Genomic DNA, 14,335 nt, shown 5'->3' on the forward strand with positions numbered 1-14,335 from the left:
AGTATTTTTCACGTACTCAGCGTATGCAAAACTATAATCTCCGCTCCATTGAGCTTAGAATACCGACGGTGGGACACCCTGTATACAGTGATGGTATACGATGGTTTAAAATAGACAGTGTTGGAAATAGAGTTAATTTTGTTTTTGTTTTGAATAGCTGTTCGTTAAAACATCTTTGTAGTTTTAGTTATGTAATCCTAATCTAGGCCAATATTATAAATAGGATAGGTGAACTTGTTGTTAGGTTTGTTTTTAATGTTATCACTTATAATGTCAAAAATTATTTGTAAATTGTTCGTTTGCAAAGAATCATTTTAATATATACCAAAATGTTTATTTCATATATCGTTCAATAATAAAAAAGGCTATCACAAAAACCATAATAATATAGACTACGACAAATTATAAAAAAAATATTACTTTTGATAAAGGCCTGTAAAAAAATAGAAGTCATAACCTCGTAACTGAAACTTATGGCTATTTTAATTGTGATGTAATAATATTGTTTGGACTTATCTCATATTATTTATGTTTAAATATGGGGTCATGGATGTGACTTTTAACAAGTATTTATATTATTTTATTCATTGACGTCATTTTATATTGAACAATATGAAAGTATTAAGAATAATATTATATTCGTAAGCTATTTTATACATGGACTTATTACTGAGTTAATAATTTGACTAACAAAATTTCAATTTTTTTATTTCTCCTTATAGAGCCATAGAGCTTATAAGCTCTATAGAGTGATTGGTTTTTTCAGGCCATAATCTAAATATTTCAACTGAATTGTGTCTGATTTCTGTGAAAAAACAATCCTTATTTTAAAAATTCATATTCGTATTGGTCCATTTTTTACAATTCGCGTAATCATATTGACGCGTCTATTACAACAATTCAATTCCTTTGATAATGTTACTATTTCACGCCTCATAAGCGAAGCGTTGAGGTGGGTACAACTGTCACTTCGCGCAAAACATCTGATTTTTCAAACTTACAATGTCTTTATGTATCATACATTGCACTTGTAAGATAATACATACACACACATATTAAGAAAAAACACTATTTTTAACGTTCATGATATTTTTGATGTCATTTTTGTTATTTAAACTAGTTAAAAAACAGTTTAAAAAAGTTCTGTCTTGGACGTCCGTGTGTCTGTATGTGCGGATCCTTTTTCTTGTTAACACGATAGCGACCGAAATACTTTACTAATCGAGTCTTTTTTTTTTCTCTTACGCTTGAGTATGCTCAGGAATAGAACCCTTTCATTTTTCAGGGTCTGATTCGATGTGGTTTAATTGTTATTAAATAAACAAAAATAATAATTAATAAATATTTATTAAAAAAAAATTATGAGGCGTGCACTTTTGGATTTTCCAAATTATTATTTTATTCAATTGTATAATAGATAGTAATTTATTTTATTCTCATAAGATTTTAAAAATTACGCGAAAAACTACGCGAGTACATACATAGACAACCAATACAACATAGATAACATATTTTATATCTTTATTATGTAAATATACGCGGAAAAACAGTTTTTCTTATTCCGATCTATCACAGATTACAATTTGCAATATAAACATTGTATTCTCGTAATTTTTGTGCAGCAGGAAGGATAAAACTGTTTTATCTTATTTTTTACATGCTACATGCATAGTGCATACACACTTTTATGCAAATATATTCTATTGATATATTATTATAAATTATAAGTACAGGTAATGAATAACAAGATTCCTCTCTTGATATTCAATAGCAAAAGAAAATTTTATGCTATGACGTTTCGTTATACACTTTTCCTTGAGAATAATCCGACCCGAAATTTTGTGGGTCATTTGTAACAGGATGGCGGTTCTACAGGGGTCTTAGTACGCAATGACAAAAAGAAAAATTATGGTCAGAACCTGATACCGGATACCTTAAGATACTGTAATATAAAATAATTTGGAAAATCCAAAAGTGCACGCCTCATAATTTTTTTTTAATAAATATTTATTAATTATTATTTTTGTTTATTTAATAACAATTAAACCACATCGAATCAGACCCTGAAAAATGAAAGGGTTCTATTCCTGAGCATACTCAAGCGTAAGAGAAAAAAAAAGACTCGATTAGTAAAGTATTTCGGTCGCTATCGTGTTAACAAGAAAAAGGATCCGCACATACAGACACACGGACGTCCAAGACAGAACTTTTTTAAACTGTTTTTTAACTAGTTTAAATAACAAAAATGACATCAAAAATATCATGAACGTTAAAAATAGTGTTTTTTCTTAATATGTGTGTGTATGTATTATCTTACAAGTGCAATGTATGATACATAAAGACATTTTAAGTTTGAAAAATCAGATGTTTTGCGCGAAGTGACAGTAGTACCCACCTCAACGCTTCGCTTATGAGGCGTGCAATATTCCAGTATCTTAAGATAAAATATTATAGTATCTTCACCGTGTGTGACGCGCTTAACAGCTACTTTTTTAATATCTACACTTTGCAGCGTATTTAAGTTTAGCACGTAGCGTAACCATAGCTACAGATTTAAAACTTTTTCTTTGTGTGGAAATATTAAAAATGAATGAATGTAAAGCCTAGGCGGTCAGAGCTAAACACTGGATTATCTATTCTTACGAAATCTTCATACAATTGAATCCAACGTTTCATCATTGACAGGACAATGGATATTTAGCAATTTAAATAATAATTACCTTATACAAGTAAGGAGATCATTAGCTCAAGCCATAAACAAATGAAAAGTATGAGATGTATTTTAGTTTTTTTTTATTAGCCATATTGATTATTTACCAATATTAACCGTTTTCTGTCGAGAACGCATCAAGTTGGATGTATTAAAATGATTAATTTTCAGATTGAAAAAAATAAATAATCACATTTGTTCTGGATGCAAAGAATAAACAAGAAAATGTGAAGAAATTGTACTGTTTTCTTAATTTGTTTCTAGATGGCGTTAATTATATCTAATACATAATTAAAAAATCGCTCTAGAATACCTACTGCACGCAGAGCTATTTTTGCAATGCTTACACTATTCTAAGACAAAAATCAACTTAAATATTTAATTTACCTTGAAATAAATTCAATTATAAATTAATTTTATACATTAATTATGTTATAAAAAATTGTGCGGTGTTAAAGTTATCGGAAATATTTTCCGATGTAGTAAATAAGATTGGTGGAATCCATAGAATATCAAGTTTATTCAACACATTCTTGAATTTATTTCTATTTTCCTACATTATTGTATAATTCTACAATATTATATTGAATTTATCCGTTTTTATATTGCATTCAATAGAGATAAGATACATACCTACATATTAAGTGTAATAATGGAAAATCCTAAGTTTATAGTTTATATCATCTACATGGCTCTACTATAATATTGAAAGTAATAAAAAAGGTATACAAATAGATTTGTCTTCGTACACGAAACACGAAATTATGAACTCAAAAATTTACCGATTTCAAAAAGCTTTCATCTGTAGAAAGCTATGGCTGAAAGTGGTAAATATAAAAAATAAGTAGGTAATCAAATCAAAGCGACAAAGAAATAACGAAAGTTATTATCAGAGTTTTTAATAGCCAAATATCAATTCATCCCTTTACTATGAGCTTTTTTTAAATGAGGTTTCACAATCCTTATAAAAGACGAATAGATCAGTGATAATTATATTTGAAATACATCTGCCCTGTACCCCATACATGGACCCCTTTTTTACAAATATAAGAAAATACTTTGTTCTCTATGAGTCATTATTATACTATTTATTATGAAGTTAATCGTCTATTTATCACACAATCAACACATTTTTACGTTAATCAAAGCAATTCGTTATAGTTAATAGTTTTGCAATTGTATTAACGTAATCAGTTAATTGCTCTAATTAACTTTATTATCTACCAATCAAAATTATTAAATCTTAACTCTATGGAAACAATTTTGACCAGTCTATGTCAAGTTGTATTTAGGGACCCCAAAATGTTAAAAGTCGTATAAAAATGAGCTCTATCATACAGTCATAGAGTAGATTTTCCGCAAACTCTTGCTAGTGTCATCTTCAGGAAAAATCATACCGGAACAATGTTACAGATTTGGAACAGGCGTGCGTGCCAATAAACTACGTAGCATCAAGTGACGTCAGATGGCTGATAGGAGCTACGCTTACGACCCCGTCGGCACCGGACCGCCAGTCAACCAGCAATCGTACAGGATGGAGGCAGGCCAACTCTGGCGGCAATATGTCATCGCCGGCGTCGGTATGTCTCTGTGATTGTGTATTATCTGTGATTCGAATTTTTTTTAATTGTCTGTGGGTTAAAGAATGTGGATGTGCTTCGTGCGTTTTGAAAATGGATGAGCAGTCGTGAGTTCTGAAAGTTTTTCAACTTTGAACGCGTGTCGATACTCGAAAAACATATTCTTGATTTGATCTAAAATGTGGTAATATTAGGACGACATCTTTTACTTGTAGTATTTTAATACCACATGTAGATTTATGAAAAAATAAATCGTGATAGCAACGCGTGAAATTAAAATTCGTTCAGTCTAATTTTATGCGCTTCGAACTAAAATATTTCAATTTAACCAAATTAATTGAAATGTATTCATTCTTAAACATAAACAAGCTGAAATTACTAAACTGTTCGCCTATTCCAAAAAAATGTAACAAACAGGACAGTAAAAAAATATAAACGTCAAGTTCATTTTGGCGGGAAATAAACGCGGGAAAGTTCATACTTCAGAAGAATAAAAACTTTTAGCGTATACGTGATCGCAATCAAAAGTGCAATAATTATCTATTAAAGTTTTATTGTTCTTTTCATAAAATAATCGTTATCAACCCCGTAATTTTAATTCCATGTAAGTAAATTTAAAATAACTTTTATAAGTACTTACGCATTAAATAAATTGAATATTTGTACATTATTATAAATGTGAGGAAGTGTTTAATAAATAATTTCTATAAGTCGATGATTATATGGTGTTTATGTATAATTTGTATATAATGACCTGCTACTATTAAACTTGACATCAGCTGATATGTAAACGCGATAATAATGCTGTAAATTGTGGTTTTTACAATAATAAATTGACTTAATTCGGTCATTCGGTCTGCTTTATTGTTATACTTATATTTTATAAAATTGCCCGGTTTTTTTTTTGGGAATTCCTTCCTATATTACGTCTCCTTTTCGATTAGGTACCTATTCTATGACCTTCAATATTGTTTTCAATAGATATATCTGATAATAAATAGAAAATAAAATGACGAATCTTTAATAGTTATAATAGATAAATCATGATGAACCTTTATCACACAGGCGAATATCACAGTGTCAAAACATATCTATCGTTGATACACTTGAACGAAGATTTACATAGAAAGATTACCCCTTGGGTGACTATTTTTGTTTTTAAATATTGTTCTGTTCACTTAACTTTTGATAGATAACTTATAAAATATTTTGTTTCTTATTTCTTGGTACGACTACCTATAGCGACTACCTAATTAAAAAAAATTGCAACATAAATAGAGTTCCAACCACATAAAAATCGATTTCTAAAAAGGAGCTGTTGTCCAAATTGTTCATATCACTATTTTTATAGTCGGCTAACGGCTTCTTTAGCCATAGCTTTAAAAAAATTTACTTCGGCCATTCTTATAAATTAAATCTAGCTCACACATTTACGATAGAAAATAATAAAATGCACTCATTTTCCCGACGTTTTTGTAATTTATACATACGGTAGCCTGGAAGAGATCGCTACCTAGCGATAAGGCCGCCGTTTGTACATGTCTTTCTCTATTTTATGTTCTTTCTGTATTTGTACTTTCTGATGTGTGTGCAATAAAGTATAAAATAAATAAATAATAAATAATTTACTTTGTAACAGAATAATTCACATTTTCCGCTTAACTTCTGTACAAAAACCAGTACTTAGGCATTGCAATTATACTATTCTTGATTATAATATATATGATATCTTGATCTCGTTTGGAGCAAGTTGTTGTACCTACTTACATAGAAAAACTTAGTATTTGGGGCAATCTATCAACGTTTTTCCTTATTTCACACACAACATGAAATACAAAAAATCTATTTAAATATAATCAACCTTTATCTTAATACTATTATAAAGGCGAAAGTTTGTAAGGATGTATGGATGTATGGATGTATGGATGTATGGATGTTTGTTACTCTTTCACGTAAAAACTACTGAACCAATTACAATGAAATTTAGCACACATATAGAGGGTAACTTGGATTAACACATAGGATAGGTTTTATCCCGGAAATCCCATGGGAACGGGAACTATGCGGGTTTTCCTTTGAAAACGCGGGCGAAGTCGCGGAAATCTAGTAAGCAATAAAGTCGATGTATAGGATCTGGCTATCCAACCTATGATCTAGGTCACAAATCCCATTTTATGTTATGAGCAAAGATTTTAATTCTACTGAAACGTCTACCATCGTGGTTACAATCTTTTATTTTATTTATATAATATCATAGTCGTAACAAAAACAATTGAAAAGTATAAATCCTAATATTTTATTTACGTTAATAGATTTTTAAGTTAATTACCCTTTACATAAAATAATCTAACAAAAAAGTAATTTAAACGTTTTCAATTGAAAACACGCCTAAAGAAATAATATGTCGCAAGAAACAATGAACAATTCTACAGTGACTTGCATTTAAATAATTATTTCCATAAAAACAATGTATTTATATATAACAAGGGACTAATGAAGTAGCAAATTCATACAATTATATCTATCAGATTGTACATCACTTGATAAAACGCCAGAAAGACAATATCAACTTGCTGATAAAATGTCTGATAGACAATTTTCAATTTTTCGGTACCTATATTTCATGAAATTGATAGATAAGCTAGTCAGAACATATCCAGTAGTTGTGTGGCTATAGATAGCTATATGCTGATTAAAAAATATAAAATATTAATATCCTTTCTCATACATTGTAATAGTACATAAAACATAGGTATATTACAAGGATCTAAAATATTAAAATTCAAAACTTGAGAGTATTAGATGCATTCAGACGTCCCTCATACTCAACTAAAAACTGATTAAATATTTTTACAATTTTAATATCTGAAAACATCATCCTAACATTTTTTTAATTACTTAATTAAAATTTTCTTATATTTAGAGCATTTTAATGCCATGAAACAAACAATTAAACAAACAAATTATATTTTTTTGTAATTTTTCCGCCTCATTAGCGAACAATAATAATTTTATGCTTATATTCAAAAATTCGTGTTTATCAACAAGTAACGAGCCTAATCTTTTTCGTCCCGCGAAATAACAAAAATATAAAAGATAAATATTGTTGGCTAGGGGTTATCTTAAAAGATTACAAGCTTAAAGAATATAATAGTGACGATATTATAAAGATTATAAATTAAAATAATATCTAAATTGTAGATTTATAAAATTTAGGAGGTGGTATTGATATTGCCTATTGGTAATCTATTATGATAATTAGAAAGATATAGATAAATCGAAAAATATATGTAAACACTAGCGGTCCGCCCCGGCTTCGCCCGTGGTACATATGAAAAATAGATGTTGGCCGATTCTCAGACTTACCCGATATGCACAGAAAATTTCATGAGAATCGGTCCACCCGTTTCGGAGGAGTATGCAGACTAACATTGTGACACGAGAATTTTATATATAAGATAATATTTTCTTGTATGTAGCTGTTATATATATTTCGCGTCTCCATCTATACTAATATTATAAAGAGGAAAGGTTTGTATATGTATATGTATGTTTGTACGGTTTTCACGAATAAACTACTGGACCGATTTTGATAAAATTTGGCACAGATAATCTTTAGACCCTGATAAAGAACATCGGCTACCTTTTATTGCGAAATATGTACCACGGGCGAAGCCGGGGCGGACCGCTAGTAGGTATCTTATATTTTTCGTGCTTCTAAAAGCTCTTTTAGAAGTCTAGATAAATATGTAAAATTTTAACTTCAATTTAAATTAAACACGATACTTGAATAAACAAACCAACATACAGACAGTGAGAACAGTTATACTTTACATAGGTACATTTCAAATTCTAGCAAATATTGCACAAAGCCCCGAATGTACTTGGACGTTCAATTTTTATATCACTCTTGTACACTGCTTCTAATCATGTTTATTTGATACTAGCCGCTCCGCGCGGTTTCACCCCCGTGGCTCCTCTCCTGTTGGTCGTAGCGTGATGGTATATAGCCTTCCTCGATAAATGAGCTATCTAACACCGAAAGAATTTTTCAAATCGGACCAGTAGTTCCCGAGATTAGCGCGTTCAAACAAACAAACAAACAAACAAACAAACTCTTCAGCTTTATAATATTAGTATAGAATTTAAATCTATATAGATACTATCATTTCGGATATTATATATGACATACATAAGAACTCCAAATTCGCGTTCCCTAATGTTCATGTATAAAGTTTAACAAGGCCTATGTTTCGTAGCACTTTCGTAGACCATGTAGAGCCTATCATAATTCGACGTCGAAAAATATTAAAACACCAATTTCACAGATATAAAAAATATCATTGTTTCTGATAATATTTTAACGACATACATTTCTTACTACATATTTTTTGTGACATATTGTAGTAAGACGATTTAGAAAAATATTTTCCCTGTTATATTATAAACTAAATATCTAGCTAATGGCAACCCTAAAACGAGAAAAATTAAATGATTGCTTAACGGAGCATTCGTTAGTCATAACATCAGTTATCAGAGAGTTCCAGTAATAATCCATCCGTTCGGGAGATTAGCCAAAACAAACTGATAGACAGAATTGTTTTATGTTATTACTATAATAGATAAATAATTTATACATACTTTGTACTGAAAATGCACTGAAAAAGTTATGTTGACCTTACTAAGTTAGACATAAATTGTAAAGAAAATTAACTTAATTATTGACGTTGCGACGACGCGGTTGGCGCAGTGGTAAAGTAACTGCCTACTGAGCCGACGGTCCCGGGTTCGATCCTCGGTCAGGGCAAATATTTGTGTGATGAACTCAATTATTTGTTCTTGGGTCTGGGTGCATAAATCTATATATGTATTTATTAAATATTATATTTATCGTCGCCTAGTACCCACAACACAAGCCTTAATTGAGCTTATTGTGGGACTAGGTCGATTTGTGTAATAATGTCCTATAATATTTATTTATTTATATTATAGACAAAGTCAAACGCTTTAGCTAACATTTATAAGATATTGGGGGTTATCAAAACGTAAAAAGTAAAACATTACATAACGTAATATTATCTACAGTACATAGGTATGCACAGAATGATAAATATTATCAATATTAACCTTCAATAAAATATACATTTATCACACATGATAATGATTATTATGAAAAATAATTTAATCGCACATGAATATGGTATTTAACTCGCAAACATGTTGATAAAACGTTTTATTTAATAGTAGAAATTGTTAACGTACCTACTGCGCAAATTACCTACATTTAAAAAAAATGTGTGCGTGTACTAGTGTACACACGTAAGAAGTGATACTTCTTTATGAGTTATTACCTTATTTTTCAAAAAATAATTTACTATATGCAACTTTACAGAAATACGTTGAATCACGCGTGGTAGGGATAAGAAAAGATTGGCGCGTAACGGAGAAATGTTACGCGTAACGTTTTCCAACACCGATAAAGAAGTTTCACTTCAAAAAAAATATTATTGCACTTTATAGAACAAAATAATATGGAAATCGTCATATATACTCTTCGCATAGTTAAATTAAACACTGAATACAAACTTACTAAAACTTGTACCAGAAATTTGTATAGTAAACTATCGGTCAGCCCCGGCTTCGCCCGTGGTACATATTTACGTTTTCTCTACATACAAACCATCCTCGTACTTCAAGGAATATAATAAAAAAAAGAATTATCGAATTCGGTTCAGCCGTTCTCGAGTTATGCGCTTACCAACACATTTTGCGATTCATTTTTATATATAAGAGATTATTATTAAATTTCTATATATTTAGAAAACGTCTTGCTAAATGGCTTGCAAAAATAATATTAAAATAATTATAATTAGTAAAATACAGGCTATATTCAAATAGACGAATAAACATGCAGAATCATAGATAGCTCTACAAAATGAGCTTCACAGTGGAAATTATTAGATCTGAATATTTCCGCATACAAACATAAATTGTTTTTGTCGGTAAATGAACAAATATACACTACAGCCTGAGCCACAGTATAATCATCTATATAACTAATAACGCTAAAGAGTTTGTTTGTTTAAACGCGCTAATCTCGGGAACTACTGGTCCGATTTGAAAAATTCTTTCGGTGTTAGATAGCCCATTTATCGAGGAAGGCTGTGGCTATCATCACGCTATCACCAACGGGTAAATTCGCGGGGCACAGCTAGCTAAGTATTATATAATTTGCTACAACATATTTTGTAAGTAATATCAATGTACTGTTTATCAAATAGGTAATGTACTTTGCTCATTTTATTACCTTAAGTTACTATCATACCTCAATAACTAATACTAATTATCTACTATAATAATTAATTTAATTGATAATGTACTTACTACATAGTTACGCGTACAGGTGCACTCAAGTAGCAATAACATTATTTTTATAATAATAAAAAACCAATATGTTTATTTTTAATAATTTCCTTCAGTACCTACGTACTTATCACTATAATTAAAAGTAGAAGAGATGATAACAATAATTATTTTTGCGAAGGTGAAAACAAAATAGAAAAACATAAATACAATACGAATCTATAGAAAATGGAATTGAATAAAATAAAGTGACGAATGTAGAAATTTCTACTGTATTCACGTCTCAACGTCTGATAATAATCAGAATTCCAGGAAAGATTCAAATAATTTCTGAAGTACAATTTAAGAAACAATACTTTGCAGTTTCTAAATAATAATATCATATACTAGCTGTGCCGCGCGGTTTCGCCCGCATTGCTCCGCTCCTGTTGGTCTTAGCCTTCCTCGATAAATGGGCTCTCTAGCACCGAAAGAATTTTTCAAATCGGACCAGTAGTTACTGAGATTAGCGCTTTCAAACAAACAAACAAAGAACAAACTCTTCAGCTTTATAATATTGGTATAGATTAGGAATTTAGTCATATAAAGGATATATATTACGTATTATAAAACTTAAAAAATGATTAACTTTTGTATACTATAGGACACAATTTAACCTAATTTAACACAAGTATAGTCAAAGAAAGTCAACACATAATCTAATTATAATTTCGACTTAACTGCAACAATAGCAATACAATAAGATATGACTAAACCTTCGCAAACACGATAATTTACAGCCGTACAAGATGTTGTAAAATGCTATTTCCTATCTTATCAACTTATCAATATTATAATTGTATTACATTTTAATAAAACAATAAATATTGGCACGGCTGGTTTTAATAAGTAACTAAATTTGGATAGTATTATGGTATTTGAGTTATTTTTCTGAAGACCGGTTTCTTTAATCCTTTGCTTGCTCTGACATAAAAAAAGACGTGTGAAACTCGGGGACTGCCGCGGTAAAGCTATTGCATGCTATGCCTTCAAGCCACACCTCCGCGCCCGTCGGAGTGGGGAGCGTGAGGTTTTTTATTACTAAATTTCTTGATTCGGTCCCCGCGCTCAAGGCCCGCGATAGAAGCTATGCAATAGCTTAAAAAAAACTTTACAGCGAGTATAGTCACGATTTTAAATGTTCAATACTCTAATAAAACACAAGAAAGTACTAAACAGGCCTAATAAATAATAGGATACATTACATAATTATGTTTAACAAATAAATTAAGACATAGACAATGTGGATGTCGTAATCATTATCATTTACAAGTTGTAAAGACACACTTTCTTGTAATCATACTGATAGGCGATAGCACTCTAAATTATCCGATAAATGTTCCTACTACTTCACGTGAAAATTGAAGTGAAAACTTCTTTAGCGGCGTTGAGCACTTTTTCTGTAATGGGTATAAAATCTAAAACTCGCGTCAGGACACGTGACCTGATCGAAAAAGCGTAAGACGGATGGAGAGTAGTCAGCTATCCCCTCTCTACTACGCGCGTTTTCACTTTTGCCGGCACTCCCGGAGTGCAACCCGTCTTTTTCAGTACCAGTATCCAGTAACTGGTAGTTTTTATCTACTATATAATATAATAATAAGTCGGGTTTTCCTTCCTAACGCTATAACTCCAGAACGCACGAACCGATTTCCACGGTTTTGCATTCGTTGGAAAGGTCTCGGGCTCCGTGAGGTTTAAAGAGAAGGTGCATCTGGAACGGAGTTCGCCCGGTTTGCTAGTAAGCTATATAAATAAAAATGAATCAAATCAATACAAAAAATCGTTTTAATGTCAAGATAGAGTTAAAAAATAAAAAACCCTTTAATAAGATAAACTCGTAAAATTATTAGACTACAGGCCCGTGTTGAAAAAATTATGGGTCATTTGACCCACCACGTGACCTATCTAGAACGATATAAGAGCATAAAATAATAAGATTCAGCACTATGACGTCACTTGTATGCTGTCCACCTGAGTGCAGATGAGAATTCGAAGGTTCAGGTAGGGATTTTCTCCCCTTGTCTCCAAGATTTTTGTACGGCGTTGCGGAATAATTGATTAAAAGTAGTATAGAAATAGTATGACACAGATGCCGTACAAAATCAAATGACCAAATTTACCCCGGCAACTGTCGAAAAATAAAAATAAATTCCGACTTTGTGGACCACCATTTTTGTACGGCATCTGTGTCATACTATTTCTATACTGCTTTTAAGCCATTATTCCGCAACGCCGTACAAAAATCATGGAGACAAGGGGAGAAAATCTCTACCTGAACTTTCGAATTCTCATCTGCACTCAGGTGGACAGCTTACGAGTGACGTCATAGTGCTGAATCTTATTATTTTATGCTCTTATATCATTCTAGATAGGTCAGGTGGTGGGTCAAATGACCCATAATTTTTTCAACATGGGCCTGTAGTCTATATTACATTCACCGATCCTTGATACGTGTAGTTTGAATTAATCTGTCTATTTAAAGTTGGCCAAAATCTAGTTTAAAATCGATTACTTACAAACTTACAAACAAACAGGTGAAGCTAATATAAGCGTGTTCATAAACACAACCCGAGCGGAACCGAGTGGCACAATTAGTATTATAAACAATAGAGTTTTCAGAATCCAAAACATGTGATACAATTGACATAATAATGATGGCAATTGTTCTTCTTAGCCAAGTTATTAAAACGTCAGCAACATAAATAAATACATTATACTGTCGTAAATGCATATTTTTACAATCTGCCAAAAATTTAAATGGGTGTGATATACCGTCACAATTAACGTAAAAGAGCACGTGTTATAAACAATTGTTATGCATATAGTTTATTTATAGTGATGTAAAAATAAAAACTATCACGCGACGCCCGAGATTGATCGGAATAATGTTTTGGTAAAACGTTTTCAGTGGGTGTGGATTGTTGACTTGTCTGTATTTATTTGACGTAACTGAATGAAGGGAAAGGAATTGACTTTCGTTAGTTTGAAGTTTTAAGCGTTTGGCTTTGGTTTAGCGTTTGAAGCGATACTATTGTTTATTTAAAAACACATTCCTCGCTACATTTCTCGCACAGTATTGGTGGATACTGGATAAGCACCCCTGTGTGTTTGTATATAACATACAGACAGATTTAATTTAAACTTAGTACACTTATTATGGATCAGTGACAATACAATAATTAATTATTTGTTTGTTTGTGTCATTTATCAAAAAAACAACTAGATTGGTTCGAAGAATTCTTTTACCATTAAAATGTAACATAGAGCTTTTTGCTTTACCGTGTAACACAGCTTTTTTACGAGTCAAATTAGTCATTAAAAATTACTAGTTATATTTTATAAGTATATATAATTCATATGGACAAGTGTGAAGATATTAACACTACCTACTACGTTCATCAAGACACTAATTTTTACACTCAATGGGTTGTTAACTATATCTGTCAACTAAAAGTTAAAACGCAGTCTATTTATTAATTAGTTACTATCTAGCTCGAAACCTTATCTGTCTAGGATGAGTCGTATTTTTGTTCTCGGAGACATTATATCAATAATTATTATATTATCTTTATGATGCTATTGTTAATATTTCTGAAGCCATCTACGGGGGCCATTAATGAGAAGGTCTTTCCGGTTGAAC

General features: G+C 31.0%; 1 protein-coding gene across 2 annotated transcripts in view; it reads left to right on the forward strand.

The window, feature by feature from the left end:
• The window catches only part of LOC149478124 (facilitated trehalose transporter Tret1), a 37,929-nt gene that overhangs the window by 11,832 nt on the left and 11,762 nt on the right, over positions 1-14,335 (forward strand). For both annotated transcript variants that reach the window (XM_089709892.1, XM_089709893.1), the window contains exon 2: positions 4,124-4,290. In XM_089709892.1, the coding sequence (XP_089566018.1) occupies positions 4,176-4,290 (115 nt within the window). In that variant the 5' untranslated portion in view covers positions 4,124-4,175. The remainder of the gene's footprint in view (positions 1-4,123; positions 4,291-14,335) is intronic.

The sequence above is a fragment of the Colias philodice genome, chromosome 23, assembly GCF_061535455.1.
Source record: "Colias philodice isolate Cphi_HAF_F1 chromosome 23, ilColPhil1 Martin Lab GWU primary, whole genome shotgun sequence".
In the NCBI taxonomy this organism is placed as follows: domain Eukaryota; kingdom Metazoa; phylum Arthropoda; class Insecta; order Lepidoptera; family Pieridae; genus Colias; species Colias philodice.